The following is a 17382-nucleotide window of genomic DNA, read 5'->3' as shown; positions in this document are numbered from 1 at the left end:
TAACAGATCGTTTAAACTTATCCAGTTTTTGTAACTTTTTTGCAACTTTCACCTCGCAAAGTAATTAGAAAAGTGAATCTGCAATTGGTAGCTCACCTGCCGCGTGTGTAGTAGGTTTTGGGCAGGAAGCTCTTCAGGTTCTTGTAGGAGATGACCGAGGCGAATATCGTCGAGTTGGCCATGATATGCAGCAGGCGGGACGAGAGCCCAATGTCCATGTAGAGCTGATCCGAGAACAAATCCTCCCTGGAAGTGAAAGTGGAAAATGCATAAGCCATCGTAAATCAAGCAAATGGTGGGTGCCTGCACTTAGGCCACTTAATTAGCTAAATTAGACACTTGGAAGCCACGAGGCAGGAGCCAGAAGGAATATACCTGTCCGGAAGGGAACAAGGTCTTCTCCGTCAGCTCCTTCGTCTCTGTTTGCGTCCGGGAAAGCTTCGTCCTTGCGACGAACACCGAGATGTATTCGCAGCGCTGAACTTTTATGGGCCATTCTTCATGCTCCGACCTCGCCTGTTTTATGCATTTTTTATTTATGTTTGCTCATAAAATAAATTTTCCATTAAGAGCCCAGTCACAGGAGCGGGCGAGAGCAGGAGCAGGCAGGCTGAGGAAATCGTTCTCCTTCGTCGTCGCATATATTAATCAAGCGGCCGTAAAATGAAGTTTACTGTTTACTTGCTTGGGAAATTTGCATTTTTCCTTTATTCGTAATTAGAAATTATTGCAGGTCTGTGGCACACCCACTCAGCCCACACCACTCACTCACCCTCCCCCACTCATCAGTCTCCTGTCTGATTTCATTTAAGGACCATTTATCCTTTTTCTCTGTGAATGCAACTTACCCATAAATGCGTAAGTTAAACGGCAGCGTTTTCACCGACGTCATGTATATGCGCAGGGAGTTGAGTCGGTCCAGGGACAGAGTGTCCTCGTCGACTGTCAGAATACTAGTGGCTCCACTGACTCCTCCACTGTTACCGCTCCCCCTGGCCATGCCCCGGGCTGACGGCAGGTTCTCCGAGCCGGGACCCGGGGAAATCTCTCCGGCATTGGCACCCGACCCGCTGTCATCGCCGCCCTGTGCGGTCAGCGTTACCGAGCTGTCACCAGGTGATGTCTGCTGTTGCTTCTGGCTACTGCCGCTGGTGGATGTGGCCAATTGGGAGGCCGCTATGGTCTCGCGGTTGAGGGCCGCCGATTGCGTTAGCAGCTGCAGCTTTTTAATTTGCTGTTGGAAGAAATGAATCAGAAAGGATACACACCCCGGGTAAATATTGTTTTTAATTTTTCGTTAAAATTATCCAGATACAGAGAAAATGAGTTTTTCATTTTTTCTCGCTATTGTTAGTATATGAAGCCATTTTTGATTGTCAAAAATTCTGATATTCTGTTACCAATGAACTTGAAAAATCATTCAAATTATACGGCTTTTCTAGAAAAAATATTGCGCAGCAAAGTTTTTTAGATTAGATGTGAAGAATTTAGGATAAAGGACATGTTTCTTTTAAATAATAAATACCAAGAATAAGACTAAGAAAAAATTTTAGGAATCAGTAGACTTCTATATCCAACAAAGCCACCTCAAAACGTTAAACTTTTGAAGCACTTTCATGACTTGCCTAAGCAAACTTTTTTTTTTAACCCTTCAAAAGTTTGTGGCTATGTCCTCAGTTGCATTTCAGAGATTGATTATGGAGATATGAAATCGACCACATTGTATATTTATTCAACATGTGCCAACAACCCATCCCATTGCGTTCGACGGGTAACTTTTGGCCGAAACCAATGGCGAAGCCAATGCCGCAAAAGGGAACTGACCCCAGACGGGCTTGCCTCCGGCTATGTAGCATATTTTTTGGGGCAGGCAACTGGGACCCAGGCGGCAGGACGATGAAGAAAGGAGGCAACAGAAAGCACAGTCAATGAACTCGGCCATAAAAATCATAAATTGTTATATTCTCGAGTGCAGTTACAAAGCCATAAACCGGGCCAATAAACAGGACTCAGAACTGCATCAGTGCTGGCAACGCACAACTCGGGGGGCTTCGAGTTCGATTTTTTGTGCAATTTGTAATACGAAAACCATTACAGCGGCTTTTCTTCTCCACTCCCCAGCTCTTGTTTAGTTTTGTGTATCGAGATTTCGAATTTTCCGCAATTTATAATGCAAAGCTTCGGATTCGGATCCTTTTTGTAAACAGAATGGCCGAAATGGAGGCCAAGGAGTGCCAGGAGTCGACTATTGGCATATTGGCCGGCTTCAGCTACAGCTACAGCTACAGTTTCCTGTACAAATCAAAAGGCATTTGTGTTTCTACATAAGATACAAATAGACGGGAGAGTCCTGGCATAAATGTTCGGATCCAACTAATCGAAAACAAAAACAATTCCAATTGGAAAACTTTGTGTAATGGAACTTTTTTTTTTCTCTTCACAAAAATCTAAAACTTCAGCATCATCAGAGGGGCATTAGGCTGTGTTTGTGTGTGTGTGTGTGTGTGTATCCCTGCCACGCCCACGTATATAGCCACGCCCTCGACCCACTACCTTCTATTCAAATGTGTGAGGCTTTCGTATGATTTCTTTAAAAGGCGTTGAAAAGAAACTCTCGAAAGCGAGAGAGAGAAAAGGCGAAAGTAATGGATGTGGGTGGAAGTGGAGCTTGGGCTGGAAAAAGTTTTCCATGTGAATTCCAAAATTTCACTTGACTTTCGACCTAGCCACGTTTAGTGCTCACCGCTTACCGGCAAATCACTTGGCCACCCCCTCCGACTAAACCCCTATCATTTGGGGCGTGGCCGTGGCCAGGACATGTGTGTGTGTGTCGGAAACTTTTTTGGCCCAGTTGAGCCTGCGACTCGGGGTCACGTTCTCGGTGAATACTTTTTTGGCTAAGTGATTCGTCGTGATTTGATTTGAATCCAAAGAGTCATGCCCCCGTTCGCCTTGTTGTGTGAGAGAGTGCACTGTGATAAAAATTTCGACCCGGCCGCAATTCGAACTGGCCGAAAAAGTGGGTCAGTAAACTTTGTTTGCCATTCAGTCGGTTCAGTCGGTCAATACGAACTTATGCAAATCTAAGCTACCATTCCAAGTACGGACTTGTCCTCGCACAAGTGTTTTAATCAACTTTTCGCTAGAAATTTTGGCATTTGGTCGGAAAATGGAAAATGGGAATTGGCATTAAAAAATGAGCAATTTCCATCCGCAAAAACTTTTCCAATTGCCATTTCCACAAGCCGCAAATGGAGGGCACTCCCGATCACAGTTACAGCCACATTGGTTTTAAGCAAAAAAAAAATATTGGTCCATTCGGGATTATTATAATCTATCAGCCAATTGATAGGACTTAGTGGCACACGCCCGCAGATTAAAAGGACTCTCACATATGCGCTTTTGGGCAATATTGGCAATTTATTCGCAAAATGTTTGAATTAAGTGACTTTGGTTTTAGTTTTCGGGTGTGGAGCGTGAAGTGTGCCGAGAGTGAGTTCTGATTACTGGAAGCTCAAGTTTAAAACTTTTCAATTCTCCTTGGAGCGGATCGAGTGGCGTTAACGTTTATGGCCTTGGCCGTTGGCTTACGGTTGATTACTTTCGCAGGACTTGCAGGACTCCGTGGACGGACCCCGGCGATGCACTAATTAAACTTGATTGCGCGCAAAAAATTCGATAAACTTGCAGGGCGATTCGGCTCACTCCATTAAACTTTCCGTTGAGTCAATAAAAACGATGCGAACTATTTGTTCAACTTCGGGCCAAAGTTCGGAATAGCGAATGCCAACACTTTTTAATCGACCCAATTATACTGGCAAGTTTTTCAGGCTGCGTCAGCTAATAAAAATTTAACATAAATTGTTCTCTCTCCTGGGCCACGATCTCAGGCCCTGGCTCTGGCTCTGGCTCACATGGTGGGGAATTATTATTGAAATGCCATAACTCAGCCGAACTTCCGCTAAACTAAATTAATTTGAGCGCATTAAAAAGTTTTTTCCGCGCTCGTCTTGCCAACTCGCCCACAACTATGTCCTGCTAGTCCTGAGGCGGAAAAGTCTAAAGAGTGAACAGAAATCTTGTTTAGTTTTCGCACGCGCCCCGGCTCGTAAAATATGAATATTAAAGCCACTACCACTTGGCTAATAGATTATGCTGCTGGTGTCCAAAAGGCAACAGAGTCTGCGAAAGGCAGTATTCCAATTATCCTCACTTCTTGACAGGTCCTGGCAGAAGGGCAGTAGCCGGGGCGGCATCTGCCAACCATATTCAAACAGTTGCAATCAACACTCTCATAAATTTGCATACCAAAACTCAGGCCTTATCCTGTCTCTTACTTTTACGCCGGGCGCAAAATTTACCCACGGAATAATACATGAGACGCGGAGTGTCTCCTTGGTGGGTTCATCCTGGAAATCCTCACTTGAGCCGGAAACAATGGTGGGGAGCCATCGCCTCTCGACAGAAACGCCTCATAAAGAAACGCACTTTTCACACAAAGCCGTTTCACGGCCGTTTCAAATGGCCCAAAAGCGTCTGCCTTTTTTGGCCAGGTGATAAGGAAGTGGTTATCCTTATTGCGACAAAGAGGGTGGTGCGAGTAAATTGTTTGATTGCCCCTCATTAGGATCACCCCACCAGGGCTCACTGGCTCTGAATTAGTTCCGTAAGGGGTCCTTCTCTATTATCCCTTCTGCCAAATGAAGCGTAAATAGGCTTTTAAATAGGACCTCGACACGGAGGATGTTTTTCGGTTTTTAATCTGTAAGAGGCTTAACCAATTATCACTGCAGTAAAATCAGCTCCTCGAGGTCGAGAGCACGAATCCCATAACTCACCTGGCAGCTCACAATCAGGATTGGGCCACAGAAACCGCACAGACAAGACCGTAACCCGAAACTCGATGCCGAAAAATTCACAGGACTCATGCATATCGAAGGAGGTATTCATTACCAGCCAGCAGGCACATCAATTCTCCGGCTGTTTTGGAAATCCGAACACGGATTGTGTAGACAAATGTTCCACCTATGTAAATTGCACCGCCCAGTGACAAGCTAAATAAAAGCGGCAGTGCCCTGCTTTTTCGGGTGAATATTCGAAAATGCCCACCTATTGCCCCTCTGCCCCAAACCCGTCCAGAAAAAGGACTCTCTGTGTTCTCTGTGCAATAAATCGCAGGCTGGGTCGGAAACCATTCTGGCAAATATTGAATATGGCTGCAGGTTATAAATTATGGCACCCCAACGCTCGACTGCCTCTCCATATGGGGAGTACATACACTTGTAGTAATTTATGCGCAATTGCAGTCCTGGATCCAGGCTCCAGGCACCCAGATTTCAGAATTCCAGAATCCCTATTTCCCACTTACCTGTTGACTGTTCAAGGATTGAGCATTCTGCATGACTTTATCCAGGATGCGCAGTATTATCTCCGCGGCCATCTCGCGTTCCAGTTGTGTGCCTTTCAATTGCAGGTAGGTGTCGAGCTGTGAAATGGCCAAGGAAACAGAGAGTTGCGTTGAGACAACATAATACAAAGTCTTCTTTCCCCAAGTATCCCTCCAAAAAAATATAAGGACCAAACAGGAGCCAGACCAAGAGCCTTAACTTCCTTCACCTTTACCTCTTCCCTTCGCTCGGGAATGGCAATTCGTTAGCTGGGAAATTTGTGTGCGCATTAAAATGAAAAATTGTTGCTAGGCGACCCCAAAGCCGAAGGATACTTTTCCCGGCAACCCAACTTTTCTTTGACTGCAGTTCTCGGGCAACCGAAAATTGTGTGAAAAATGGCAAGCCGCCCGTCTGGAGGAGCCCCCAGCTTTTGCATTCATTTGCGTGTAAAAATAGTTGCTCTGCCTGCTCAAGTGCCCGGTTTTTGGCATTCAGGTGGAGCTCAAACGTGTTAAGGGTTTTGCGGCAAAAGGACGATGGGCAAAACGGCTGGCAACTAACTTCTGAAACTGTCTGCCAGTGTCCTATGGCAACACAGGATATTATGGGATGTAAGGGGAATCGCAATTCCGATTTTGATTAGGCCAATTTAACCAAATCTGTCACATTACAGAAATGGAATGGTATTTCTGTCTCCCTGACGGCTTTTACTTTAATGTCTTGGTCTGGTTGGATTGGAATTTTCCCCGAAAGCTGGCCCAGTAGGCTTTATAGTGGCTTTTTATTCTGGTAACTGATGATAAGATCTTTTCAAACTCTGGGGGTTGATTTTTCTTTCAATCAGTTTTGTATACTTAAGACGTTGAAGAATTTTCGGTTTTGTAAGTTTCTGATTGCTATGTTTCGTGTTCCTTTAAAAAGGTTGAGATAGTTAATCCCTGAAATTAATTCATCTTATAAATATATCCAAAATGATAATACTTTTACCGAAACCATTTTGTCATATTTCGTTTATGGAAACTTCTGTTTTAAGCTTATCCCCTGAGTAATACAAATTAAACGTAAGAGCCATCCTAATAGTAAACTACAATGTTCCCTGTTTTATACTCTTCAGAACCACCTTACCTCATGCAGCATATCGATGAGGAAACTAGCTTCTCCCGGCAGGAAGCTATGCCTCCGCTGGAGAGTAAAATCGAAGCAGGCCTTGAGGATGTTGGAGGAGTTGGTCTGCTGAAAGCCAGCACTCAGCGCCAAGAATCGGTTGTAGATCAGCAGGAGCTCGTCGCGGACACATCCAGAGAAGTCGGGCAGCAGCCAGCTAGAGTTTCCTGTGTCCCGTTGCTCGCAGATCCTCCGCAGGTGACCCTCGAAGCCCCGCGGACAGTCGGTGATAATGGGCGCTCCGGGGGCACTGGTTGGCCAGTGGACTCCGTAGGTGGACTCGGCGGCACACACGTGCACCGCATTTCGCTCGATCACGTTAATGTAGACACTCCGGGAGACGGGACGGACGCTGTTGGAGACCAGGCAGGCATACTCCGCCGACTTCTGGATGTTATTGATCTTGAGGATGCTGCCGTCCGGGTAAAGGTCCTCCCACATGGCGGTGGCCGGGTCCGACTGGAAGAGCACTCCGTTCCGGGTCCAACTGTAGCCAAGCTGAGCGTATCGCTTGATGTCGTCGTTTCCCGGTGAGAGGCAACGCACCCGGAGGGAGTCACCACGTTGCAGCGTTACGCTCGCCGGATCCACTCGGAGACGGGGAGGCGACTTGATGTGGATGTGGAGGGAGCGGCACTGCTCCACGCCCCAGTCAGTGACCTGGGGGAGTAGAGGAAAGGAATTGGTGGTTAGTTAGGTTTGCCAAGCGAGTCAAAGGACTCGTGTCACAATGGCTGCGGTTTGATATTTCAAACATCAAACAACCCGGAAAGGCCATTATATTTAGTTGTGGTTGTTGTGAGTAAGGAAACAAGGACGAAGTGTATCTTGCACTACAAAAATAACACTTTTAATTAATAAGATAATTAGATGATAAAGTTAGCTGGATGTTTTAAAGTTCTTAAAGGTCTAAGTGTATATTCTAAAGTATATATTTTTGAAGAAGATATCTGTCTGAAGATGTATGTATTTATTTTTAAACGGAATACCTTAAGTTAGAAACATAACCTAAGAGGCAAGTGAGTATCTGCTCTTCAATTAAATTATTCATTTCCAGATCTCCTCAACTCATGCGAGACATCATTTGGCCTAATAATTGGTCCCAGCTGTACATGCTTTGATATCCTTACATATTTGTGCATAAACTTGAAGCCCCAGGCCTGGGCATAACACAGACACAGCCTTGTCTGAGAACAGAACACACATCCTGATGGTCAGACACTAGTTCCAGTGTCCTTTTCAATCACATTGGTCGGATGAAAAGGCCACAATTGTTGCCATGTCTGTCAATGTCATCGCCTCCGATCCGAAGGATTTGTTTAATAGACTTATTTGCTAGTCAGCCAGACTTCATTGTGTGCTGATTGGATATGACAGGCCAGGATTTGCTGGACTGGCCCCCTTGCCTCTTAGCGTATATGATATGCACTTGTACTTCAAAGGCCAAATCCTATTTGGTATCTCTGGCTCCGGCATATTAGTTAAGGGGAATGTAATTTAAAAGCCTAACTGCCCGAACGGGATTGCAAAATCTGCATATACATCGTAATAAAATAAAATACTGAGTAGATAGTATTTGCTCAGTCACTCGAATGGCAAATAAGAAGATGTCCTGTCCCGGGTCAATCCCATCCTGGCTGGCATGTCATCCTGCCGTGGAGGACACTTAAAGTTACACATGAGGACATGAGTATTTACGGCTACTTGCCCGGCCAAGATGGGGCGGCTACTTAAAGCCTTTCGTGCCTGGGGCCTTTTGCATTTATTTCCACGCGGCTGGCAGGCAAACGAATTGTAAACTTCTGTTGTTGATCCTGTCGTTGTTGTTGCACATTCGCCCCCGAGGACCACAAAAGTGCTGCACTCGAAGAACCAAAACATCGAGTTAGAGCTTTAGATTGAAATTGATTTTGAAAGTATTGATAGAAACTTAAATATGTTAGTCTTTATTAGTCTCCAATACTTTCAGATACTTTTCAAAAATGTGGTATGTGAATGGAATGTGCAAGTCCTGGCCAATAAAATGCCATTTTGTGAGTGTAATGGTTGTGGGGCTCATGGAGAAAATCATAGACATTGCGACACTGCCGACAACCATGTCGATGATGATGATGATGTCGATGGGCGGGAAGACACAATGCGGCTTCGCCTCCTTGCTCCGCCAGCTGCCCAGGAAACTTCCGTTTCAAATTCGAAAAAAAGACAAAAAAAAAAAAAAATAAAAATGATACAACTAACGAGAAGGGAGTTAGTGTGGAATGAGCCACCTCAGCGCCGTCATTGTCGCCAGGACGAAGGTATCGCACTTGTCTGTATGCGCCCGTCTGCATCCTTGTTGTCTGGTATCTCTGGGCCCCCCAAAGGCACTTGGCCCCAGCCGATCCGGAAATATTTAATAGACAGCAAAACACTCTAAAAATGTAAGCCGGTAAAGGTTAGGATATCTGCTTTTTATGGCATTGCGGCTTTAAATGTTTTTTTCGTTGTTTTTTGTTGCTGGCTTGTGGAGATGTTCGTGGCTTTGCAGAGTCATTTACGACTCTGCATCGTCGACAAATCTTTGCCGGCCACAAAATCCAAATGCCAATTAACTCATTAAGCTGCGACGTTGTTGGACTGCACAACTTTGCCTCTTCCACTGTGTGGAGGCCAGCGTTTTTATGGCCAAATGGTATTTTATTGGCCCCGGATAAGTCGCGTCTCATTAACAGGCCAAGTCGTTAAACCGAACACAGTCCGCCCTGAAATGGCTAAGCATTTGGCCAGGATCCTGGCACTTGGACGATTTGTGGCTCATCAATGGACAATGCCAGGATGAAATTAATAGTTCATAAAAATTGTTATTCCCAAGGCAACTGTATTTATTTGGCTAATGGATATTGGGCATTGAGGTGGTAGTGTAGAATAAAATTAAAATTACAAACTAAGAATTACGTGCTCTGCTTTAATCTGAATGCCTTAAGAAGCACCACTTTCCAATGCAAGCAGCTTAAGGACAAAATACCATAATGTGCACGTAATGGACCCGGGACGCCGAGAGTCCCCAAGGCAAATGAATTAATTGCAACAAGGCGTATACTTAATATCAATACATAAATAATAAATGCGCAAGGCACACGCCCCTCATTAGAAATGTGCGAGTGTGCCGGGATGTCGGGATGTGTATTGGCAAGTTATGGACACGCAGGACATGCAGTCTGGGGGGACGCATAATGGCAGGCAGTCTTTATTGACTCGGTCCTTGAGGCAGTGTTATTGAAAAGGATTCCTGCTCTAGAGTTTTCAGCAAACAGCTGCGAGACGTGGGCACAATCGACCTTCAGGGACCAGGCACAAAGCTCAGAGCTCCCCGTCCAGTCCAGCCTTCCTGATTATCGTTCAGTTGTTGCAGCTGCTAAGCGTTTTCCCACAACTCCCCCTTCCTTTCACCCACACCCCTGCTGGCCATGTCCTGCTTTCCTGGCTTCCTGCCTTTGATCTGGTTGCGTCATTACGGGGTAGTAGCGACAATAATAAGTGAGCGAGCGGAATGAGGCATGCGGTGAGAGGCGGGAGGCGGGAGGCGTGAGGCTCACGGCGCACCAAAGGCACAAAGCTGAAAAGAAACTGGAAGCTGCCGGCTCCCCCATAAAAAACTTAACGAAATCCCCTCGGAGAGTCAGAACCACTAAATACAATGGTCCCCCCAAGAAAAGCCAGCTGGTTGGTGCAACAGATGCTGCCGCGGTTGCTTTTTGTTGAATGCAGAATTAAAGTGTTGAGGCGGTTTCCTTTAATCTACACAAATGCCACAGAGAAGTCCTTTCTGAAAGTCAACCACCTAACCCAAGCCACCCAGCTCCCAGAAACCATTATGTTAATGTCAAAGTTCAATTGAGTTTGCAACAATTTGGGAATTTGATTTATAAGCAACAAACGTAAACATTTTATTACAATCTACCGTGGCCAGGCAATCGAATTACCATTTGATTTATAAGCAACTACCCATCGTCAGGAAGATACCGGCTACCGGCAAGTAAATACCCATGTGTCCACGTACTTTGTGGGCCAACTTTCTCGGTGGCCCAAACCTGGTAAACTTTTCACGTGTAAGGGAATTTTCATCTTTATGCCAGCCCAATATTTTTTACAAGCCATTTGCGTAATATGTTATTACCTAAGCCATAAAGAAAGGACCTACAGGATTTTCCGGGGATGAAACCGGGTATGGTTAGCTGGCCAGTTTTCGGGTCTAATGGCCTGTAACAATTTAAAACTCTTACTTAGAGCGGACTTTTAAGCCGACGGAATTTGGCCCAGTTATAAAGTTGGGCCAAAAATCAGCCGAAAATAAAAAAAAAGTAAAAGCCCACAGTCAAAAGAATATTTAATACCGTAGATTAAAATTTAATTGGCCCCTGAGAAAAGACCATTCAAGTGCAATGCGTCCATTGCCCACATTAAACACCATTTCGAAACTCCATTTCCATCCCACTTCTTTCTAACAGACCGGTCTACCATATTTTAATTAGTCTAATTAAAAGCTACGTTATAGTGAAAATGAAGAACAGAGCCGCGAACAGAACGCAGCACAGCCAAATGTAATTATATGGTCTTTCGGGTGGATTTTTCCAGACTGGTTTCCCAACAGAATCGCCTGAATCGTTGGGCTCTGATATGGCAATTAGACTGATTAGTCAGCTAAAAATATTACGAGGCGTTGAGAGGGTCTCCAAGTGCCTGGGCAACCGGAATTTATTAGAAATCAGAAGGGAAATCTAATCTTAACTTTCGGAGAGAACAGAAGCTTTTAGTTTTTCGATTTTTAACTCGGAGGACATTGATGGCCAATAGTGTTTTATCAAAAATAAAGTCTTAACAGAGTTAGTGCTTAGAGATTTTAAGTTGTTATTTTTTTCACAACTGACCTTTTTGCAACACTTTATCGTTTAGTTACACTAAACCCAGCCCCCTATTCTATTCTATTCTCGAGTCCTTGTTCTCAGCACTAATGTGAAGGTGTTCCAGTCGCTCTCCAGAAGATCTCCGGGATATGTAATAAGGACTTTCCACGTCCCATTGGGTGAGTGAATTGAATCCTTGTCCTATTTCAAAGAGATCACTCTCCTCAGGAAGCCATGACCCAGCTGCTGCGATGAATGTTTTCCAGGTTGTCGTTTTTCGCAATTATTTTAATGGCTGCAATATGATTTTTTTCACTTTCCAACTGGAAAAATGCTCATAACTTGGCTAATACTGCACAGATCCAGAAATGTTATACCTTCCCGATCTTAGAGAACCCAGAGCCATCGTTTTCTATCAAAACCTGGCAACAAAAATCTGGACCCATTTTTTGGAATTTTTTAAAGGGGTACCATCATGATTTTGGCCAAAATAGAGCCAAAAATGTTGTTGTCTCATATTTTCTATCTTTTGATTCAGATCGAAGGGGAAAAGAGCCCTGATTCATAAATGATATTTCGTTTTTGAATAGGTTGGGAAACATTTAACATATTCGCTAAAAGGTTTATCAATAGTTCCAATTTAAAACATTGCCATTAAGAACTAGTATATTCATACACTTAAACATACTTATAAAATGTGAATGCATTTTTACATTATAGATTTAAGCGCATGTACTTATATATATTTAACAAGAAAGGAAAGCTAACTTCGAGCGGAGCCGAAGTTTATATACCCTTGCAGTTCAGTCGCAGTCCGCTAGGTGGCGCCACGCATCTTATATTATTAGATATGTAGCGGATCGTATATAGTTGGCCGATCCTTATGAAATTTGGCATATCGAATTATTTTGCCAAAAGAGTAATCTGTACCAAATCCCATCTTTCTAACTTAAAAAACACCAAAGTTATGCCAATTTCGATCGTTCTATGACAGCTATAGGATATAGTCGGCCGATCCTTATGAAATTTTGCACACAAGATTTTTTGGTCAAATATAACATGTGTGGAAAGTCCCAACCCTCTAACTTAAAAAACACCAAAGTTATGGCATTTCCGATCAATCAGTTATATGGCAGCTATAGGATATAGTCGACCGATCCCGGCCGTTCCGACTTATATACTGCCTGCAAAGGAAAGAAGGGTGTGTGCAAAGTTTCAACTCGATAGCTTTAAAACTGAGAGACTAGTTTGCGTAGAAACGGACAGACGGACAGACGGACAGACGGACATGCTCATATCGACTCAGGAGGTGATCCTGATCAAGAATATATATACTTTATAGGGTCGGAGATGTCTCCTTCACTGCGTTGCACACTTTTGACCAAAATTATAATACCCTCTGCAAGGGAATAAATATTCATTTCTATAAATCGTTCAATATTAAATTTATTCGAGGCAAAGTTAAAAGCCAGCCTCTTCAATTTGTTAAATTAAATTAGTAGACAGTTTAAAAACGATGTATTGAATTAAATTTAAAACATAATTAATAGAAGAAAGCAGGCATATTTATTTTAATTTCATCAAATTACCTTGCAGCTGTAGACGCCTTCGTCGATCCGACTCGCCTTGGTTACGCCGAGAATCGCCGTATAGACATCCTTGGTCTCCGGCGGCAGGACTGTGGTCCAGATTTCCCTGAAACGCATGAGAAACGATGAAAGCATTAGTTGTTAGTCATGCTAATTAGCACTCCACTTTCGGTTTCCGCGACTACTTGAAACAGATTCGCAGTTCGCCAGTTCGCAGCCAGTCATGCATTAATTCTCACGCCCCCGGGCAGACAACTGCCATGGAACTCGAATTGGAATCCGAGCCCAAACTGGGGGCCAAGTGAACTGGATCATATGCAGCCAGTTGCTAATTGACACACTAATAGCAGCTCACTTATCATGGCACCCCAGCTCCCCAGCTCCAGCCCCATCTCCAGCCCCATCTCCAGCCCCATCTCCAGCCACCACTCCAGTCCCCACTCGTAAATCCTGAACGAAAGAAATCATAGCTAATGTGGAAACAATCGCGGATGCTGCGGTTCGAAGTCAATTAGCAGGAACATGTTTCATTTTCAAATGCACAGCATTGTTGCTAAAATTGTTAATAGTTTTTGGTTTTGTGGGTAAATAGGTCGGCGACTGTGTGGAAAATTTAGACTGTCTGTGTTTCTGGTTTGAATTATGTGGTTCGTGTGTGGGAGATGGGGTCTCCTGAGATAAGTCAGTCGTTTTGCCGGAATCAATCAGGAAATATGGTATTCAATTTGCGGATTTTGATGACTAAAAAATATATATTCTATAATGGAATTCTATAATTTTTGTAGAATATATATGTCTTCATATATAATAATCCTTCGTTCGTCGCTGACGGCTTAAGTGAAAGTTGCAAAATCTCCAAACTGTCTAAAATGCAGGCCTAAGCCTATTAGCCCAGCCCTCTCTCTCTCTCTGCCTCATAATCCGCCGGGGAGCTCAGAATTCACAGCTTGCACCTGCACTAAGTAAAGTAAACCGAATGCCAAAAACCAAAACCTTCCATCCGGCAACAACTTAAGTGCTGTTTGAGGTTTTCGTGGCCAACAAACATCTGCAGTTTGCCGCTGCTTTTCCTCTCTACTTTTCTGCCTTCCCGTTTCTACCTTGCCGCCTTGCCGCATCGCGGCAGGTGAGTGCATTATACTAATAACTTTTACGCATGGATAACGCTGACGTCACTGCCACAACAACAAAAGCAACCACGAGGAGCTTAGGGTCCTCTAAAAAGTGCCCAAAAACCGCACCGCACAGCAAAAGTGCGGTGAGATGTACCTCAACCGCAGGATTCAGTGCCACCGCCTATTTCTTCCTGTTCTCCGTACCACTCACAGTCCATACACTCTCAAGCTATTTACAGGTGTAACGTCTAAAAATGCGTTTTGAATGGCTCGGGGTTTTGGGCCTTTTGCTGGGCTTTCGCATGCAAAGCACTTAACCTACAATTTACTAATGGCCCATGGCGGAAGAAGGACTCACCCACCTGCCCACCTTGATGTCCCTATATTGGTTCATCTCCCTGTTCTCCGTCGAATACGCACCTTCAAAATCAATTAAAAGGCAACGGAAGTAATAACATTCCCTGCAGGAAGTGCGTAACGGTTAAATGCAGTACGAGAACACGGAAAAAAAGTTTTTATAGGCCTCATACTTTTTAGATATTTGTGTTTAAATAAGGTTTAAATTTGACTAAGATTTAAGGCATACAAAATGTGAAACTGTTGTGAATTAGTACTCTATTCCCCCAAAAAAACAACTACAATTTTATTTGATTTCTTTCGGTGCACTTCTGGCAATATCAAAAGCCCGGGACTAACTACTTCGTCGCCGATTTGCAAACAACAACCGCAAAACAGAAAAGCGACGATGCGCTCGTTTACAGCAAATGAGCGGAGGCAGGATTGACATCAACCATGGCACAATGGCAATGGCCTCCAGGAAGCTGGCTAAGCCGCAGTTACTCCACTAATGCCACTGCAATGCTTCCAGACCTGGGCGCACCAGCCCCAGGCCCGGTCACATGGCTGGGGGCCAGGAACGGGTCAAAGATTAGGCGATGCAGAAACGCGACCCCCAAACTATTGAGTCTCAGCGATGCGGTCGTGACGGTCAAAGGAGCCGGGGGATGTTTATTGGTAGCTATCTAATACCGCTTCGAAACAAATGAACATTATTCGTTTTGGATCGTTGCTTGATGTTCAAATCCCATTCGATGTGCTTCATGGTATGTGCTCTTTTTTCATACACTTTCAGTAGAGTGAGTGCTTTTAAGGGGTGTACTTAAATTGGCCTAAGTAAGACTATTACAGGTTCATTCTTGATAAAGTTTAAGATTTAAAGGCTTAAATGGTTTTACCAAGTTTTAATCATCTGAAGAAAATTATTTACCAAAAAAGTTATATTATTATAGAAGATAAAATCCTTTTTCCCGCTCAAAAGCCAACATAAGTTGGCAATAGAACATTTAAAAAATGGCTGCATCCTTTCTTGCTGCGTAAAACTGAATCAGAGGCTATCAAATAACTGTTAGAGTATTTGTATTTCTCTGACCCTCTAGGTCCTTGTTGTTTTCTTGTTAATGATGCACTTTCCAAATGCGATTTCCCTCACGTAACCATCTCCATTTACAGCGACTGCTGCTCCTGACACTGAATGTTCCGTTGCGATGCGATTCTCGATGCGGTTGCAAAATGCATTTGCCGCGCCGCAAATACCCACTGCAATCCTTGTTTCCCTGGATCCTAGGACCCTTTAGACCCCAGTATTCCAGGAACTGCACGCACTTCAAATGGCCCGCAAAATGCCTTTGTGTAGGCATACGTGGGTGTATTCAGCATAGCCGTGTTCTGCACTCACATCCTGTAAATACAGGACTGCAGCTTAACAATTTTGAAGGATGCAAGGGGCAGAGAGGGTAGAGGGCAATCTGATGGAGAATCCAAATCTGCACTCCATTTGAGATGGTGTACTTTGGTTGCTGGTCAAAAACAACTCATAACAACTCCCATCTCATGATTTTGGTAGCAAGAGATGGCAGTGGAGCCTTTTTAATGGCAATGGATTATAAAATAATTGTAAAATTTTTGTAATTTCAGGGACTAAAATGTAAATTGTTAACAATAATATTATAATTTATGACTACTATCATTTATATTAACAATAAAATAATCAACAATAAAAGGATAACCCTTTTGAATAACAAAATTAATGGTAAAACGTATTTTAAAGTCATAAATATTACGTATACGTATGTACAACAGCTAAGATGATTTTTATTGGAGTAGAATGCCCTTTCAAATCAAACACTTAAATTAGGAAACCTTGCACAACATACTTCTAATTGCCTTTTTTTGGTTAATTTGCCTTGGAATAGGTCGTTGGCATCACTATTACTGGAATCGAGAATCAATAGAGAGTGGGTGTGTGAGTAAAACGCCATTAGACCCTAGAGCCCTCAACTTTTCCGCTTAGAAAGCGTCTGATGTCACATCAATTTGCGTAATTAGGTGTCGCGGCCTTCGCACAATTTGCCGCTCATAAGTTGACGACCCCCGGGGTCGAGCTCCATTGGAATTCATTGAAGCTATTGAAAAGTTTGCTGAAAAACATTCAATCGCCGCCACAATGGGGCAAAACGCCATAAAAAATTAGTTGTGAGCCGCATAACGATTTCTGTTCTGGTATATACGTACGTATATCTGTGGCAGTCGAAACATAAAACAACAATGAAAATGGCCCGCAGCTCGATGCTGAATGTTTTCCTAGGGTTTTTCGAACGGAAGAGGTGCATATGGGTTTTTTATGGGTGTGCCTGTGGGCCAGTTCTTCGAAAAGCAAAACGATATATATCTGTATCCATACATATACACATATATATATAAAATACGTTTCCATCGGAGTGTTTTATGAGTTCATAAAATTGGTGTGTAGGTGTTTATTATCGTTGTATTATTTTGGTTTTGGTATCCGCGACACCCAAAAGCATAGGAAATTGAAATTGTGAAGTTACTTTTCTGCTGAATATTTTATCGCCGTCCTCACGGCCTCCACACTCGTAAATATGAATATCCCAGGGCCAGGCGACATTGGCCAGGACAATATCTTAAAGCTGCAGGCCTTATTCTCGGAGCCGTAACTTGATTAGAAATAAGGGAGTCCGTCCTCTCGCATTGAAGGGCCCGGGCCGTATAAAAACTTTATTAAACGCAACTACGCATAAAAACAAAACGATGACAGAGTACGCGACCTCGTCGTCCTCGTCGTTGTCGATGTTGTCCTCCTGCTGCGGCCTGCAACAATTCACTTCAAGATGTAACAAATTTCATTACAATCGTAACAAGAAAACGTGTCTCAACGGCTAAA

At 43.7% G+C, this 17382-nt stretch overlaps 1 protein-coding gene across 5 annotated transcripts in view; it reads right to left on the bottom strand.

The window, feature by feature from the left end:
* The window catches only part of LOC6496967, a 107162-nt gene that overhangs the window by 10353 nt on the left and 79427 nt on the right, over positions 1 to 17382 (bottom strand). For 4 of the 5 annotated variants that reach the window (XM_032455292.2, XM_032455293.2, XM_014905972.3 and 1 more), the window contains exons 9-13: positions 13027 to 13132; positions 6516 to 7214; positions 5369 to 5485; positions 849 to 1234; positions 97 to 246 (exon numbers count right to left, since the gene is read on the bottom strand). In XM_032455292.2, the coding sequence (XP_032311183.1) occupies positions 97 to 246; positions 849 to 1234; positions 5369 to 5485; positions 6516 to 7214; positions 13027 to 13132 (1458 nt within the window). Of the gene's footprint in view, positions 1 to 96; positions 247 to 375; positions 663 to 848; positions 1235 to 5368; positions 5486 to 6515; positions 7215 to 13026; positions 13133 to 17382 lie in introns of those variants that run through there. The other variant, XM_032455294.2, reaches the window with a different exon arrangement.

Source organism: Drosophila ananassae, chromosome 3R (genome assembly GCF_017639315.1).
Source record: "Drosophila ananassae strain 14024-0371.13 chromosome 3R, ASM1763931v2, whole genome shotgun sequence".
NCBI lineage: Eukaryota > Metazoa > Arthropoda > Insecta > Diptera > Drosophilidae > Drosophila > Drosophila ananassae.
Note: the sequence above shows the minus strand (reverse complement) of the source record. Positions and strands in the feature narration are given on the sequence as shown.